We start from the raw sequence: 19,959 nt of genomic DNA, 5'->3' as shown, positions 1-19,959 counted from the left end.
CCTGAAATGCCCTATGTAAACTTCTGACATTCTATGATACTATTCAGAGTCCATTATTCAAAGCCTTAGATCAATATCCATTTAAGCTGTCCAGTAAATATTACTTGATAATGGTTTCATTACTAGTAGATCTTTTAAGAGGCGGATTGTCAGCTGCAAACTTGAGAACCAGGATGGCGCTCTTCATCTGATATCTCTCCTTTGATTTATCTAACTTGAGGGAAGTGGCATGCTGATAGCAATGAACACCAGTATGGATCATAGAATCATAAAGATACACAAGCCAACATTCCCCACCATGTCAAAGTGGAGACACCACTGGGGAAAGGGAGAAGAGATAAAAAGAATACTAACCAAAAGAAAACATACCTAATATTCTTGAAACACAAATGATGATCACTATTTTCAAAAACATTTGTTAGTACACAACATTGCAAACAATTTGTAAAGTGAAAAACCAAGAAATGTATAAAGAGATGAATTTATATAAATCAGAAACACAAAATGCAAGAGAGTTAGAAAAGATCTCCTTCTCATTTATAGTCTAATGAATGAATTATATTAATCTAATGATTAGTTTCTCAAAATGTCCAGTAGACCATGATAACACACATTTCAATGTTTAATCTTTCATTGCATTATATTCTAGCTAAGGATTCACTTTAAGGTCAAAGCTATTAAATGGGAGGAGACTCCATATAACCCTTTAAGGAATGTAAAGACCAGAATGGACTGACCTAATATCCAATTCCATGGTGCACTTTGTTAGTAGGTATCTAGGTATCTACTTGGATACCAAATAAACAAAGACAGATTGACAATTTTGGGTTTTAACCAACTAAATTATTTTGTACTGGCTTAACCCAAAAAGGACAATGATGGTAAAACAAGATGAAATGTAAAGTCAACTGAGGTACTGCCCAGTTAAACATGCCCCCCCCCCATTGTTTTCATTAGGGAATCAGGGTGAGTAGTGAAAAGTCACTACCAGAACACCAGTAAAAATAATGATATGCACTATCAACATATCTAAATAACTTATTTGTGTCTATGGCCCCATAGAAGGTTCTATTAAGGAAGAAGAAGAAACTTTTTTGAATCATTAGAGAAGGCAGAAACATTCTGGGAAAAATTGGAGAAAAAGGAGAATCTAATAATAATGGAAAGTACATGCTGGATTTCTGTTCAAGAAATAGACTAGTTCGTCACTAACACAATGTTCCAACATAGTGATATCTAAGTGTTAGATCAGGACATAAGAGTATACAGGGGATTTGAAATAGGAAGTGATCACTAATTAGTTTTGAGAAGGTGCTCTTCTCAAAAGTATGTACAAAAAAATAGTAAGCTTTAAAAAAAAATCAAAGCCAAGTGTCTTTTAGAAGTGAACTGTAGACTCAAAGATATAAATAACAGGCAAAGAAAAATGAAAGACTGGGAAAAAAAAAAAAAAAAAAAAAACATTGGAGACTCAGTGGTAAACCAAAAAAAAAAAAAAAACATTGATTCAACAAGCATATGCTAAAGATGTCTGCAAGGATAGAAAAAATCCAAACACCATGGTGGACTGGGCAGTTGAAGAACACATATCAAAAAGTTCCTGGCAGGTAAGTCAGCATGTGCTTTGAAAGACCACAGAGAAAAATGCAAAAATGCAAAGTAATGTGTTAAAGTAACTAAATAAGTCACAAAAACTGGTAAGAATATCGAAGTTAAATATAAAATAAATATGACAAAATATTTTGGAGGAGAGAGAAAAAGCTTAGAAATGGAGGAAATATTATTATAACCAGGCAACATGAAAATTGATGATAAAGATATTCTAAATGTGTGGTGTAATTACAGTATTTTGAAAGATTATTAAATGAACAAGATGTGGTAGAATGGTGGTGGAAAATAATCAAAAGGAATTCAATCAGGAGTACAGAGTACATATCAATACTTAATATGAAAAATGCCTTCAAATACTTGGAATGTGGAAAGAGAGCTGGAGGATGATATCAGACCCTTACTATGGCTACACAGCATAATTCAGAATACATAATTAGAAGGTTGAATTCCAGATGATGGGGAGTACAGCCGTCATAGTACCTAACCATAAAAAAGGACATAAAAGTGGGTGTAAAAATTACAGAGGAATTTCCCTAGTGAGTGTTCATGGTAAGATTTATGTAAGCATACTTGAGATGACAGCAAAATTGTGGAAGAGGAAACTTGGAGAACAAGTTGGTTTCAGGTCAAATAGCAATTATTGGAATTAGGTTTTCACTTTAAAACAAACAGCTGAGAACTCATGGGAATATAATAAGATCTGTATTTAAGTTTTGTCGACATGGAAAAGAAAGATAGGAAGGTGCTAAGAGAAAAGCTATTAAAGAAACACTATAATTATATGGCATAAATGGAACATTAGATTGAACAATACATAATATATATTTGATTTAAAAGTCAGCAGTTAGAACTGAAGAGGTATAGGATGTGGCTTGATGTTAAATCAGGTATAAGAGAAGGATTCACATTTCCACTGTTATTCATTATCTAAATGGATCACAAAAAAAAAAAAATTTAAGACTGATATGAATATTTGAAATGTTAATTCCTTTACTTTATTCAGATGATATGTCCCTCCTAAATAAATCCACTACATTTTCAAGGTTCCTTAAGTAAACTGAATAACTACTGCAACAAATTTATAAATAAACTCAGCAGTAAAAAGACAAAAACTACATAAATAGGCACAAACATGGAAAACATCAACTGCATTTTAAATGGAGAACTTATACAGTTATTCAAGGCTGTCAAATGCACAATTTCTCATGAAAAATGTATAATGATTGATGAAAATTATTTAATATAAGCATGTTTACACAAGAACAATATTTAATTAGCCAAATATTTCAGTCTGAAAATTACAGATGATCTTCAGTGGCTGTACAAGAACAGTTTTAAAATACAAGGTGGAATACTAACAATAGATCATTTATAAATAGAACAAGCCATGTGATGTTATATCACTAAGTATTTAAAAAAAAAAAAAAAAACATTTTAACATTTTAAAACATCTCTAATCAGACGAGCCAAAACTAACTGTTCAACTTCTCACTTTCTACAGAAAGAACTTTCTACTATCCAACATCACATGAAACGTAATGGCTTCTCCAAAAAAGAGTACACAACATCTTCTTGATTCTTATAATCCATCACAAAAACAGCAAAGATTCAAGACGTCGTGTTCCAATTCCTTACATCTCCAGAATTTCACAACCAATTTCAAGAATTCTGAAGAAATATGATTTAAGAGCTACTTATTCACCTATTAACAAATTATCTTCTCATTTTCCTTCTTCTAAAGATAAACGATCAACTATGTCTCTTCTTGGAGTTTATCAAGTTCCATGTAACTGTGATCTCTCCTATTTTGGACAAACTGGACGCTCTCTAGAAAAAAGAATTCAAGAACATCAATCTTCCATTTATCACAACAAACCCGAGAAATCTGGATTAGCTCAGCACGGAGTACAAACTAACCACAACATCTTTTAGTCTAAGACATGACTCTTAATCAAGGAAATCAAGTCTTATTCAAGGAAAGTGTAGAGGCCTTACTCCATTGTCCTAACCTGAATCGGAATGACTGATATCTGTATCGAAAATCTGGGAAAGTCTAATTAGGATAACTCATTAATTCATATTAATCTAATATTATTTAAAATTATTTATAAAAATTATTGAATTAATATCTTTAATTCAATCATGTCTCAGTTGAATTTTTTAATATATTTTTTTTAATACTTAGTGATATAACATCACACGGCTTGTTCTATTTATAAATGATCCATTGTTAGTATTCCACCTTGTATTTTAAAACTGTTCTTGTACAGCCACTGAAGATGGTCTGTAATTTTCTGACCAAAATATTTAGCTGATTAAATATTTTTCTTGTGTAAACTTGCTTATATTAAATAATCTTTACGTCACAAGTATCTTTAAAAAAACAGACTGATGAAAATATATATTATTGTGTGTGTCTGTTGCCTGCACCTACAAAAGGTTAGTCTTGTACCATGTATATTATTTAAGTATCTCAATATATTTATCTACGTTAAAACAACTCTAATTTCCACAGACCCTTAACCACTCATATATTACATTCACTTATCTTAACTATTTAAATAACACAAGAGAAATGTAATACAAAAGAAGCACTGTTTAATAAATATAGCATCATCATCATTAATTTCTGATATGTACCTTCAAGGAGTGTTCAGATTATAGCACAACATGATTCAGTTTGCATTAATAATAATCTCCTATCAACAATTTTACTCTGAATTAGTCTATTACTTGTGAGCCCTCCAAGATTGTCATATCTAACATCATGTTCTTCTAAGGCACTTCTAACTGAAACAATCCACCTACACCTTGGTCTTCCTCTGGGTCTCTTTTTTCCTATTCTGTTTAAGTGACTTTACCACCTCAGATTAGCCCTGCTTGCATATACTTGAATTCAAGCAATGTCAAGTTCCTTCCTAATTTCTTTATTTTTAATATGATTCTGTCACTGATACCATCTGTTCAGGCCCCTAATATTTCTGAGAACTCTCAGATCTTTGGTCTTTAATTTGCAATCATGTGCTTTATTTCTAACCCAACTCTCAGATCTATAACTTAAAACTGGTTTGAATACTATCTTCTATACTGCTAGTTTAGTATTTTGGATAATTTCTCTCTTATTCCATATAAAGGCAAAGAAAAATTCTTTTCTCTTTGCCTTTATCAAATTCTTTTTTCTTTACCTTCAATCCAAAAAATTTTGGATTGCTAATTCAATCCAGAATTTAACAACTTTGACCTTCCAAATACACTCAAGTTCACTCAATTTCCAATATAAGAGCCATCTCACTAATTTGAAGTCAACATTCTTTCCAAATAAAGAATCTTGTCCTACTTGGTAAACTTCAGCATAAACAATTAGGAAATACTGTCAGTAGACATATCTAAATAAATTATAATACAGGAAATAACTCACATAAAATATTATTTATTAGTATATTTTTTGCCTGAGTATCAAAGGCATCTTCAGTACAAAGCTAATAGAACAATAAATGATAATTCCAAAAAGCAACTCCTAAATAGCTAATGTAAGATAACTAAAAAAAGGTCATTTCTTTTTAATGCCAAGCTTCTTTGTCCTAATCTCTCTTACTCTGAATTTAAAGCACTGAAACCACTGAAGAATAATAATAATTTAATTATTATGAAAGCTGACAAAGGAAAGGCTGTGGTTATTCAAGATAGAAGAGAATATGAGAGAAAAAAAGTCTCTATTACTCTGTGACTATTATTCAACTTACAGGCCCCTCACATCGGATCCTATTGGTAGTCAATTAAATAAAGTTAAACATTTTTTTAAATTAAAAAATACTTCATTCTCTTATAGATAATGTAACTACATGGAATGAAGATCAAAAGAAAAAACATAAAACCTTCTTTGGTCATCCACCTAGATTGTATAGTCTTCCAAAAGTTCATAAACCAGGTATTCCATTAAGAGACCAGTTGTAGACTGTATTGGTTGTCTCACTTACAAAATTTCGCAAATTTTTCAGATATTATGATTAGTTTAGATGTTGTTTCATAATTTACTAATGTTCCTTTATCTGACAGCATTAAATTACTACAACAAGAATTTACTTCAAAAGTTAAAAACATTTGATTTTGTAATACATTCTGGTTATTTTTCTTTGAAAACAAGTTATATCAACAAATCAAAGGAACAGCAATGGACAATCCTTTTTCTCCTGCTATTAAATAGTCAACTTCTTTATGGAGCACTTTGAACAACATATTTTTTACAACATTTCACCAGGACTTACTCATTTGTTCAAATATGTAGATGACATTTTTGCTATCCAGAATGGCTTTTCTTATGAATTATAACAGTTTCTCTCTAAATTAAATGCACTTCATCCAAGGATCCAATTCACCCTAAAAGAAGAAGTAAATAAGCAGTTAGCCTTTTTTAGATCTTTTAAATCTTTGCTAATCAGATGGTAATCTACATTTCTCAGTAGATTACCATCATTGCTTCTGCCTTCAGATGGTAATCTACATTTCTCAGTAGATTACCATCTGAAGGCAGAAGCAATGAGAGGTCATCCTAACCTATAGGAGTTGCCAAAGGGTGTGCAATCTTATTATTAAATTACTCTGGATTCAGAGAAAGATGTTGAGAGTTTATTTTTCACTTGGTTAGACTATAATAAGTTTAGTTTAATCCTTTATCCAAGTGTGAGCAAACAAAGTTTGAGCCTGAAAGTATCTTCCCCCAGTCGTGAAGATACTTTCAGGCGCAAACTTTGTTTGCTCACACTTGGATAAAAGATTAAACTAAACTTATTAAACTAAACCAAGTGAAAAATAAACTCTCAACATCTTTCTCTGAATCTGGAGTAATTTAATAATAAGGTTGCACACCCTTTGGCAACTCCTATAGATTAGGATGACCTCTCATTGTTTCTGCCTTTGTATCTCCACTACTGGGCCTGGCTCCCACTGACGAGACCTCAATAAAGGTCGAAACCGGTATGGATAGTGGCCCTTGCCTTAATGCATAACATTACACATATCTGCAAGGAGATGTGTTTTGCATTATGGGAGATACTGAGATAGGAGTGATGAGAGCTTTCTCCACTTTTGCAACGAGTTGCCTGGTGTTGCACTACCTTACCCCAGTGCTGAAGATACTTTCAGGCAAACTTTGTTTGCTCACACTTGGATAAAGGATTAAACTAAACTTATTATATTATTACTATCACACAGCTGAAATATTTCCCCTGTATCGTTCTTATAAAAACCTTTTAGTAGTTTAAATGTTTCTATCATATCCCCTTTTCTCCACCTATCAATGTTGAAAGTTTATTTTGCACTTGGTTAGACTATAATAAATTCAGTTTAATCCTTTATCCAAGTGTGAGCAAACGAAGTTTGCACCTGAAAATATCTTCAGGACTCAGGTAAGGTGGTGCAACACCAGGCAACTCGTGGCAAAGGTGGATGAAGCTATAATCAATCCTATCTCAGTATCTCCCATAATGCAAAGCACACCTCCTTCCGAATATGTATAATGCTATGCATGATAGCTTCGTCCACCTTTGTCATAAGCTGCCTAGTGTTGCACCACCTTAGCTCAGTCCTGAAGATATTTTCAGGCGCAAACTTTGTTTGCTCACACTTGGATAAAGGATTAAACTAAATTTATTAGCGTCTAACCAAGTGCAAAATAAACTTTCAACATCTTTTTCTGAATCAAGAGTAATTTAATAATACGGTGGTACACCCTTTGGCAACTCCTATAAGTAAAGATGACCTCTCCATTGCTTCTGCCTTGATAACTCCACTTCTGGGCCTAGCTCCCACTAATGAGACCTCAATAAAGGTCAAAACCGGTCTGGGTAGTGGCCCTTACCTTAATGCATTATATATATCCGCAAGGAGATGCGCTTTGCATTATGGGAGATACTGAGATAGGAGTGATGATAGCTTCATCCACCTTTGCCAGGAGTTGCACCACCTTAGCTCTGTCCTGAAGATATTTTCAGGTGCAAACTTTGTTTGCTTACACTTGGATAAAGGATTAAACTAAATTTATTATAATCTATCAATGTAGGGAGCATTTTTTACATCACTCACCAACTTAGTCACTCTCCTCTGAACCCTTTCCACAACCTCCTCATCTCCAAGGAATCCAGGTGACCAGATCTGAGCACAGTAATCCAAATGTTGAAGTATCAACACTTTATAAAGGGGAATAATAAACTCTTTATCTCTGGATGTTAGTGTGTTCCTTAATAACCAAGTAATCCTATGTGCAATCTTGGACACCTTAGCAATGTGTCCCCTGAACTTCATCTCCCTATCTATCAACGCCCCCTAAGTCCATAGTCTCATTGATTCTTGGAGTACCATTCCATCAATGTAGTATACAGCTGGTAATCTTTTAATCCCAAAATGCATAACTTTACAATTTTCCACATTGAACTGTCATTTCCTTTTGCCCATTTTACCACCTTATTTAAATCATCCTGCAAACTCTCAACATCTGCTTGATTTTTATTGTGCTAACCAACTTTGCATCATCAGCAAATAATTGAATATCTCCTTTTAAGCCATTTCCTATATCATTTATGTACAAATTAAACAACAATGGCCCAAGCACAGAGCCCTGAGGAACACCATTGGTCACCTGCCTCATCCTGGACTCTGCTCCTCCATACATCACCTTCTGGTATCTCTCCCTGAGCCATTCTCCTATCCATATCACCAATCTAGTATCCATCACCATCTGCTCCAATTTGTGCAACAGTATTCCATGGGGCATCCTGTCAAAAGCCTTAGCAAAATTCAGAAGTACCACTGTGTAGCCATTTACACAGTGGTACTTTCTATTGTAATAGTGTCATTCTATTATTAAAAGCTAATAAATTGCTAAGGCAGGATCGACCTTTAACAAAACCATGTTGGCCCTATAGAGTATCATATCCTGATACACCCATTCTTGAATTTTGTCTTTAACCAACTTTTGCAATACTTTTACCACCACTCCCGAGATGGTGATTGGTCTGTAATTAACTACTGCAGTTTTAGAGCCATTTTTATGCAAAGGAACTACTTTGCCTCCCTTCCACTCCCTAGGGACCATACCAGAGTTCAAACTTAAGTTAAATAACCAAGTAAGAGGCATTGATAATTCCTTTGCACATTCACCCAACACCCAAGCTGATATTCCATCTAAACCTACAGCAGTGTTTGCATTTAAATTTTGCAATATACTAAGTACCGCTGATTTCTTAAATTCAATTCTAACATTGGTTATTGCTACAGGTACAGAGATATTCTCACTATGCTGAATCTCATTACCATCCCAGTCAAAAGGCTGAACTATTAAAACAATGGTTCATGGGGCCTGCTCCTTATGCTTTTCAGATGAGCTGTTACAGAAAGAATTACAACATATTATTTCCACTTTTTTATCTAATGGTTATAAGAATTATTTCATCAAAAGCAAAAGAGTTCTGAATAGTTTGGTATCTCTACATCTTCAAATGCAGAAGAAATAACTCATATTCCTATCCATTATGTGCAAGGCATTAGTGAATGCATAGCAAAAGTTTTAAAACCACTAAATATTTTTGTTTCCATTCACTCCATCAGAAAAATCTCCACCTTTCTCACTTCTCCAAAGGACAAGCTGGGTTATCTTATTTCAGACAAATAGGAAGATCAGCTTTTATTCAGCTAGAAGAGCACAAGCCCTCAGGTTCAATACCTTGAACCTGAACAGTCTGGACTTTCAGAGCATGCCATCAACACTAGACACAGAGTTCATTGGAACAAGACTAGAGTCCTTCACAAAAGTCAGTTCCTCATGGAATGACTTTATAAAGAAACATGTGAAACTTTACTTCACTTTCCTAACCTAAATAGATCCAATGGTCTACGTCTGTTCCCTTTGTGGGAGACAGTACTTTTTAAATCAGCTATATGTGGATGGGGGAAACCCTGACTACCACCCACTGGATATCAGGGCAGCTCTGAATATATTGAATAAAGAGCTGTGACGCAGTGGTTTTGGGACTGGCAATCCAATGTGAAAATATTGCTATTCACCAACCCACACTAGGCCAGCAAGGTGAATTTATGGCCTAACTTTCCAAGATGAATCAAACAGAAATAAAATGGCCCTCATTCCATGGAGGACCAGATTGTTATGACTTAGCAAAAAAACTCTTACCAAAATTTTTTACTTTATACCTGAAGAAAAATGATGTACCAAGAACATGGAAGCCTAAAGATAAACCCTAATACTTATACATAAAAAAGGTGAGGTAGAAGACTTGACGAACTACCAACAGTCTACTATCAGTGGTTTACAAAGTGTTTATAAAAGTCTTAGCTCATATGCTTTGTATGACTCTAGACCTAGTACAACCAAAAGAACAAGCAGGCTTTCAAAGTGGCTTCAGTACAATGGACCATATTCAAGTTGTACAGCAGATTATTGAACAGTGTAATGAATATCAGTTACCATTATGTCTTGGTTTTATTGATTATGAGAAAGTCTTTGATTCAGTAAACACTTGTGCAATATTTAAAGCACTATGAAACCAACAAGTGGAGCAGCAATGCATCAGAACCATCAAATCAGCATACACCAATGCCACAGCAGAAATTCATTTCAATGGAACCATCTCCACTGTGGAAAAACAGAAAGGTATAAGACAGGGAGATACAATCTCTCCAAAATTATTCACATCGTGCCTAGAAGAAATATTCAGACTTCTCGATTGGGAAGGGAAAGGTCTGAAGATAAATGGAAGATATTTAAGCAAATTACCCTTTGCAGATGACATAGTTATCTTTACTTCAACTGCACATGAATTACAAACTCATATCCACAAACTCTAAATTGCTAGCAATTTAGAGGTCGTGGATATAAGATAAACCTAAAGAACACCCAAGTTATGTTCAATAGCTATGTCCAACCAGAAATAATAAAAATCAATAATGAGGAAATTAAACAAGAAGACCATTACATCTACTTAGGACAACAGATATCAATGGAACAAAATATCACGGATGAAATTAAAAGACGTACAATGCTTGGGTAGAAAGAATTTGTAAAAATTACATTCAAAACTCAAAAGCCAACTAACATTATGCCTGAAGAGAAAAGTTTTTAACCAATGTATTTTTCCTATATTGACATATAGCTGTGAAACATGGACACTTAATGCAAAGGAAATTCAGAAATTAAGAACAACAAAATTTAGTATGGAAAGAAGCACGAGGGTGGTCTGAAAAGTTCTCGGTCTCAACCATAGATGGCAACACTATCAGCAAAAAAAAATTTTTTTTCCTAAGTTGGTACATCTGTCATAAGCATCCATGTGAAATTACAAGTCATGTAAAAGAAGGTTTATCGCAAAAAGAAATTCATTTGAAGTTCATAAAAGTTTATGGGCACTCTTCTCCTTCGTTTTTGACAATTAAGAAACGGGCTGCCGAGTTTAAATGTGGCTATACCAGCCATGAAGATGATCCACATGAAGGACGTCCAAAAAGTGTAACAACACCAGAAATCATTGATCAAGTACAGATATGGTATTGGATGACCAGCGAGTCAAAGTGCGTGAAATTGCTGAGAAGACTATAGGAATTTCAAAAGAACGTTTAGAATATATTTTGCATGAAGAATTGCAAATGAAAATGCTTCACACAAGATAACACTTGCTCACAGCAGATCAAAAACGCACCCACATGAAAATCTCTGAACGGTGCTTGGAGCATTTTAACAAGAATAAAACTGATTTTGTTCATTGATTTATTATTATGGATGAAATTTGGATTCACCATTACACACCAGAATCCAAACAGCAGTCAAAACAGTGGACAAAAGCCGTTTGTTTAGTGCCAAAGAAGACAAAGTCGGTTCCGTCAGCAGGAAAGGTCATGGCACCGGTGTTTTGGGATGCTTAAAGCATTTTGTTTATTAATTATCTTGAAAAGGCTAAAACAATAACCGGGTAATATTATTTCAATCTTTTAACCAGACTAGACGAAAAAAATTCATGAGAAAAGACCCAGTTTGCAGAAAAAAAATCCTCTTTCATTAGGACAATGCACATGCCCATAAAGGTGTTTTGGCAATGGGAAAATTAAGGGATCTGCACTATGAATTGTTGGAACATTCATCCTATTCCCCAGATTTGGCTCCCTCTGACTTCTATCCCTTCCCAAAACTAAAACTCTTCCTTGCTGGTCAGTATTTTTCTTTGAATCAAAAGAAATTTTGCAGATCTTACTGAGAACCACTAAAGGGATCGGATAATGGCACTGGAGCATCACTGGAATAATGTGTTAGTCTTAAGGAAGATGTTGAAAAATAAAAATAATTTTGAAATATAAATTCGTTTTTTTCATTGTTAGGCCGAGAACTTTTCAGACCACCCTCATAGTGCTGAAATTTTCTCTTTCCATATGGGCTAGTGTTTATTCTTTTAAAACAACATCAGAGGCTTTCTTCTAGATTTTTATCTTCTGGTTGCTACATTTGAAAGAATAAATACTTTTAGATAAATCTATAGGTCTTTGAATACATTCCTATAACTCTTTGTCCTCTCTAAACAGTAACCCTTATTCTCCTTTTGATCTGCAGAAAAAAAACAAACACACATTTCTTAGCTGCCTTGCTGCTTCAAAAGTCACTGTATCTGTGCACTTGCTTCGAACTGTTGGTCCAAACTTGATGGTACTCTCCTTGTACAGGTAGGATGAAAAAACATGTAAAATAAACTTTCAAATAAAAAAGACTGTTCTATTACACAGTTTCACTCTATTAAAGTAAAATAATGATAGTTTCTTGATCTGTTGGCCAAAACATGGTGCATTTCTTGAATATGGAAATAGCCAACTTCATGCATTAACACCATTGTCATTATAAAATGTTGCCAAAGTTTCATACCATAAACTAAAGTTGCAAATGATTTAATAAAAACATTTTACAAATGATGTATGAACATAATTCTTTATTCTCTTTGTGCAGACTAAGACAAGTGAATTTATTTTTTAGCAATTTGTGACAGAATATTAAAAGAAACCATTATATTATGGTAAATGGAGGGAAGGGGAAATGTAATATACTTTTAATTATCTCCATTTCTTTCCAATTTATTTTTAAGATTCCCTAGAAGTCACCTAATTAATAAAACATAAATAAATAAATGTGATGTATTTGAATGAAAGTCATCAGATACTCCACAATGCACAATAGAATAGATTTGTATGGAATAAGAGAGAAATTAGTCAAAATACTAAACTAGCAATATACAATACAGTATTCAAACCAATGTTTGAAACAATTCAAACCAATGAAAAATTCAAACCAATCTCAGAGCCAGATTAGAAATAAAGCAGTTGATCAAAGACTAGAGACCATAGATATGCAACTTCTGAGAAAAATTAGGACATTTAACAGCATATTAAGAAGGAATTTGATAATGTTATCATCCAAAAATATGTGACCAAAGCTAACATTAGATGGTAATATAATGTAAATGGAGAGGAATGGTTAGATAAACAGTGTAATGTTTATCTAACATTTTATGCCAAGATACCATACAGTGGAAGACTGAGTTACAGGTGGATTAATGGTTAGATGTGGCTTAGGAGACCAAGTTACTGAGTTTTAAGATCTGACAATATTAAAGTCCTGACAAATAGCTGATTAATTTGTAGGAAAATTATCAATAGAAAGAACATTAGTAATAATGTAAGCATTCAACATAGTACTATTACAGAATTTTATATACTTCTTGAAATATTTCTTTATATACATATCGGGAATTTGATGATGATGATGTGCTTACTATTTCATGTTTCTAATTTATATGAAATTATTGCTTGGTAGATTTCCTTGTTTTTCACTATCTGCATTATTTTCAATCTTACACTATTTTCAGCTGCATCGTAAGTTCTATATTAAAAAATTCTTGAACAAATTTTTAAGTTTCTACAAAATGATAATCCTGGTAGAAAGGCTTATACAGTGGTTATGCATAGCTATTATTTTTCAGAAATTACAACATATACTGATAATTATAATAATTTTAATTAATACTTCCAATATTTTAGCAACATTACATTGCCATCATCAGGGATCACAGAACAATGATATGTGCATGCAGGCACTAATAATGGATAAATGAGGCTGAAGAAAGGCAATGAAAGTAGGTCCTGGAGTCCTAAATGGCATCCCCTAGTAGACTGAATTGGGTGGTTTTGGCTGGCTGAAGATCAGAGGATGAGATGAGTGCGTTCCAAATCTGGGGCAGTTTGATGTACCTAAATTTGTTGAGATTGCCAAAATACTGGAAGTATTAATTAAAGTTATGAATAATTAACATTCATTATATGCTGTAATTTTCTGCAAAATAATAGTTATTTCTACAAAGTGGTGATCATCGGTGCTTCTTACAAAAAAGAATATTCTTTTTTTTTAATTGGTACTCTTTCTAAATTTGAATCAGTAATTTTAACTTATTTAATTTATTACCATTGTGGGCTAGTAGCATTGGAGCAACTCGATTTTCATTTATTTTTGCTATGGTGTATTAGTATTCTCATCTCTTCATTCTCACACAGATTTATTCCTGTTCAATCTCAAAGATGTAAGTAATGAATATGGGCAAAGATTCCATCATAATAATCCAAAATCAAATTAATCAAATCCAAAGCATGCTATTACCAGTTGATTAGAAAAGTGGCATAGTTAGAAACCAAAATATGTGGTGCACAGTTTTTTTAAAACTTAAAAGTTATTATGCATTAAGAGATATTATTATCTAATTATATTCTATCTGTATATAGCAACTTATGTATTTCTCAAGTTAAAAACTGCAATCGTGGATTTGTTTCAAAAATACACTTACAAACTGGAATTATTAAAATATTATGGTGAGTAAACAAAATTATCTTTTAAAATATTTCATTACAATATATCAATAATATATATTGTAATGAAATATATATTGATATATTTCATTACAATATTTCATTATAATACATCCTTTCAATATCAATTAATTAATCATTACAAAATATGCTAATACAAAATAAATAAAATTGTTAAGACCATACCTTGCTAAGCAAGACTTTGTAACAATATCATATACATCCTGCTCAGGATATTTTGTAAGCTTCCGTGAAATGCGCAATAGCTGTCTTGTTGACAAAGATGAAGACAATGACCTCAGCTATAATGATTAAATAATGTATTTAGAGCAATTTTCCAAACTTCAAACTTGAATTTTGAACTAAATTTCATCCCTGTTTAATCTGTATATTTATACTATTTCCAAACTAAGAGCTGTAGGGATGCAAAAGATAAGCAAACCAAACAACACTTTTAACAGAAAATTGTTAATTATTATAATATGAACTACTATAAAATTAACACAATGTCCACATATAAAATTTGTAATAATCAATACTACAGCAGATGTAAAAAAACAAAAAAATTCATATACATACACACTACACATTGAAAATATAGTGGGTCAATTTAAGGAATTAGGAAATATAATAAATATTCAGATAAAAGAAAAGGAACATTAAACATTCCTTTTTTTTAATGTGGATAATCAATTAATCGATCAAAAAATAATGTGGATAATTTTAAGAGAGAAAATTAAACTTGGTCAAGGAAGGGGAAAAATATTGTTTCAGTCTTACAGAAAGTGCTGTACTTCATTTGAACCTATTCTTTTATCTGATAATTTATTTTCTTTCCTAATTCCTTAAATAATTAAAATTTAAAAGCTTGTCAAATTAATAATAATTTTAAAACAGTGATTGGATTATGTAGATTATGTCATTATGAAAGATACTAAAGGGAGAGAATAACATAAAAATGAAAGGTGGGGGAAAAAAATCACCCACTTTTAAGTTCTGAAGTATACTTTTAGTTTGTGTCAGCATCATCATGATACCACAGAATTTTTCAAAAAAGAGCACTTGCAAAGTAAATATACAATTAATAAATATGGCCTAAAAACTGGAAATAAGCAAAGTTAAAATAATTTAAGTATTTTGCACAAACCTGACTATAATCATAAAACCTCTACATGTTTCTCAAAAATATAAATTTATGAGCAATTTCTAGGCAAAGATAACAGTTGTGTTTTTAAAACCATCTCTCGCTATATAGCAAACCTATAGAGATCAAAGGAATGATTTATAACAGTAATGTTTGCTAGATATGAATTTGCTTTAAAACAACAGCACTGGTTCTATAGTTTGGGATGACACATTTTGGCAGGTGATGTTGCTATAACAGTTTCTGCTATAGTGAGAGTTAACACTATGATTTCAAGACAGCTGTTAGCATCTTGCATTACTCAAAATCGAAAGAAAAGTTCTATTCCATGGTGAAGCACAGAGATTAAAATATTAAATGCTTTTTATTCAACTAGTTCCCTATGAACTAAGGTTTGGTTTGGTTTGGTTTGATTTATTTAGATTTACAGCTGAAACAACTCATGCTATGAGACCAGTGTACTATATATGTTAACTGTGTGTGTGTGAGTGAGAGAGAGTGATGCCTTAGTATGAACTAACATATACTTCTTCAGGAGTATGAAGCTTAACAATACTAATGCAGAACAAATCTTGTATGTTAAATAACATTAAGAGAATCACTGTTAATGTTGTTTAACTTTTAATGTTGTTGATATTGTGTTTCACTTATTGTGTGGGGAGGGTTGGGGTATGCATGCCCTTCATCATTGATTTGTGATACATAACATTCATCATAACCTAGTTCTGTGAATTTTAGGTATCTTATAAAAGCAGACCAAAGCTGGTTTTTACATGAGATCATGATTTATGTAGCATAAGTTGGACATCTCTTTTAAAGTGTCTTTGAACTTCTAAATATAGCAATGCATTTCTGTTAGTACCCAGATTATTTCATCTTCTTCTTATTATTATTATTATTATCTGAGACCTCCAGGGAGTCAAGGACTCATCGAGGGAGGCTGTAAATTACCCAAAACAGCTAGCATACCTAGCATTAAATTCATTTACACTAGATGCATTCACTACTCTTAAGGCAAATTATTCCATTCACTCACTGTTCTCTGGAAGAAAAACCTAGCTCTTACTCCTTTCTTGACTGTGAATAAACTTAGCTGTCATGGATGCCCCAGTGTTCTCTACCCACCTTCCATATAACAAAAAATTTCATCAGTTGAAATATTATAACACCCATTCAAAAGTTCATAGACTTCTATCATATCACCCCTCTTACTCCTGTTAACCAGGGTCTGCAATCCACATACTTGCAATCTGTCCTCATAATCTAAATCCCATAATCTGGATATAATCTTTCTAACTCTTCTTTGCACCTTTCCACAGCTTCAAGAGTTTATCAAGAGATTCCCTGTGGTTTGGTCTCCTGTGTTCCAAGGGAACACAGGAGACCAAGTCTGCATACAGTAATCCAAGTGAGGTCTTATCAAAACCTTACGAAGAGCCAAAATTACTTCCTTAACCTTTACATGTCAAGGTTCACTTCAACATAGCAATTCTCCTCTGAGTTGTATTTGCAACTTTTGCTATGTGACCTTTGAACTTTAAATTCTTATCAACCAATACATCAAGATCCCTTGCCTCTTCAGTTTCTTGTAGCATAACCCCACTAATATAATATGCTGCTGGAACTCCAAAGTGCATAACTTTACACTTCCTAAAATTAAACTGACAGCCATTTTTGTTTGCCCGGATTTCCAGTCTATTCAAATCATTTTGTAATTGCTGAATATCAGTAGCATTCCTGATTGCCCTGCCTATTTTCGCATCATCAGCAAACAATTGCAAATCTGATTATAGACCCTGCCTGATGTCATTAATGTATAGATTGAACAATAATGGCCCAAGGACTGAACCCTGAGGTACACCACTGGTTACTTTAAATCTGGCAGATTCACACCCCTCTTTCACTTTTTGTATATCACTTTTGATATCTGTCTGTCAACAATCCCCGTGATCCAAGTCAAGAGATTATACCCAATTCCATATTCTCCAGTTTACGCAACAGCCTATCATGCGGTATCTTATCAAATGCCTTGGAAAAATCCAACATTATCATAGTGTATCCATTTCCTTAATCCAACTCAGTCATAACATTGTTATAAAATATGAGCAAATTGCTAAAACATGACCTTCCTTTAGTAAACCCATGCTGTACCCTGCAGAGTATAGAATGCTTGTCTACCCATTTCTGTATGCGAGTTCTTACCAACTTCTATAAAATCTTCACTACCACACTAGAGATACTGATAGGTCAGTAGTTAGACACATCAGTTTTTGCATCACCATTATACGAGTGAAAATAGTGGCTCGATAGGGAATTGCGGTGTACAAGATGGCAATGTGAGCGGTGATCTAAGAAAGAGTGAGAGCAATTATACAGAAAGAGAAAATGGTTTGAATGATAAAAAAAATGAGGAATTATTTGTAGGAAGTGAGATCGCTAGGCTGCGCGCAGTGATACAAGATGCGCAGCGGCAATTAGAGCACCTGCAAAACTCTTTCCAGAGTGATTCGGCTAACGGAAATAAACAGCGTGGGCGAGTTTCCGAAATGAAGGAGAGAGTATTGTATGGTGACTCGTTATTAAGAGGAGTAATAGATGGGAGTGTAACTAAATCGTACTTTCCGGGTGCGAAATTTAAGGATGTAAGTGAGAGCATTAGAGTGCAAAAACAGAGGGTGAAAGAAATAACAATTGTGGCTGGTACGAATGAATTGAAAGGTGATAAATTTTTTATGAGAGAGGACTTGAAAGTATTGTTAAAGGTAGCGAAAGAAAAGAGTGACAGAGTTAGAATGGTGAGTCTGTTACCGCGGTATGACAGAGAGGAGTTTAGAAGGAGGGCCATAATCGCAAATGATATTATGCGCAGGTTATGCGGACGGTGTGGTGTGGAATTTGTGGACGTGTGGAATGAGTTTGATGGGCGAAAGGACTTATACAAGATGGATGGACTGCATTTGAATGGACTTGGTGTGCGGAGACTGGAAAAAGTGTTGCTGAATGAAGTGAAAATGGATGTGCAGAACCAGGGAAACTAGAACTACCAAGGAGGGGAGGGAAGTGGATATCCAGACATCAGTGAGACAGTTGAGTGTAAAAATGTATATAATGTACCTGAGCCAGCAATAAGGACAAAAAATGGGAATGGGATATTTAGAATAACGCATCAAGATAGGGGTGGGACAAAGGGAACACTGCAATTCATGTATACTAATGCCAGGAGTGTTAGGAACAAGAAGAAGAATTTTTGACCTTGATTGGCTCTTCCTGGCCACAGGTTATTGGCATTAGTGAAACATGGCTGACGGAAGATGATATAGTTAGTGGGATAGAATGTATAGGTTATAGTATGTTTAGGAGGGACAGAAAGAATAAAATTGGGGGAGGGGTGTTATTGATGATAGCTGATGAACTGCAGCCAAGGAGAATTGAAGTATTGCAGGATAGTGAAAGGAGCTCATTTGAGGCTATTTGGTGTGAGATTGATACTGGCAGAATAAAATATACAGTTGGGTGCTGCTATAGACCAGGTGATGGAATAGATGGTGGAGATGGTATGCATAAACAAATTGATGAAATGAGTGGAAGGAGGGTAATTATTATGGGGGATTTCAACTATGGTAACATTGATTGGAAGGAGGAGAGGACACGTGAGGAAGGAAATGGATTTTATTCAATTATTAAGGGATAACTATCTGAAACAGCATGTAATTGAAAATACTAGGGGTGTGAGAGTGCTTGACCTGGTAATAGTATCTGAGAATTTGACTGTAATGAATATGACCATGTTGCCACCTATTGGTGAGAGTGATCATAAGGTCTTGACCTGGGAGGTGGCTAAAGGTGTGAAATTTGTGATTAAGACAGTGTATATGTGGAATTACCGTGCTGGCAAGTATGACAAGCTAAGGAGATTGCTTGGATCAGTGCCATGGCATGTACAACTGCAAGGGCTGGACGTCGATAGAGCATGGGAAGTGATCAAAGAGCATTTACAAGAGGTTATGGCTGATTGTATACCTAAGGTCCGAATAGTGAAACAAGGAGGGGTTAAATGGATGAATAACACCATTATGCTTGAGCTGCAAAAAAAGAAACAACTATGGAGGGAATTTAAAGAAAGGGGTGACCTGCAGGCACACGAACGGTATAAAGTACAGGCTAGAAGGGTAACGAGTGTGGTAAAAACAGCAAAAGCCGATTATGAAAGGAAACTAGCTATGCAAGCAAAAGAGAATCCCAAACAGTTCTTTCAATATGCTGCAAGCAAGAAAAAAACTGTACATGGCAAAATGATTTTAAGG

The 19,959-nt window shown here is 33.9% G+C and overlaps 1 protein-coding gene across 3 annotated transcripts in view; it reads right to left on the bottom strand.

Moving 5' to 3' along the window:
* Positions 1-19,959, bottom strand: part of c12.2 (von Willebrand factor A domain-containing protein c12.2) — a 550,347-nt gene that overhangs the window by 301,977 nt on the left and 228,411 nt on the right. For all 3 annotated transcript variants that reach the window (XM_090409563.1, XM_090409565.1, XM_090409564.1), the window contains exon 18: positions 14,698-14,813. In XM_090409563.1, coding sequence (XP_090265689.1) covers positions 14,698-14,813 — 116 coding nt within the window. The remainder of the gene's footprint in view (positions 1-14,697; positions 14,814-19,959) is intronic.

This window comes from Typopeltis vanoorti, chromosome 19 (assembly GCF_054136105.1).
Source record: "Typopeltis vanoorti isolate ZY-2024b chromosome 19, IOZ_Tvanoo_1.0, whole genome shotgun sequence".
In the NCBI taxonomy this organism is placed as follows: domain Eukaryota; kingdom Metazoa; phylum Arthropoda; class Arachnida; order Uropygi; family Thelyphonidae; genus Typopeltis; species Typopeltis vanoorti.
The sequence above is the reverse complement of the archived record's forward strand: the minus strand, read 5'-3'. Positions and strand labels throughout refer to the sequence as shown.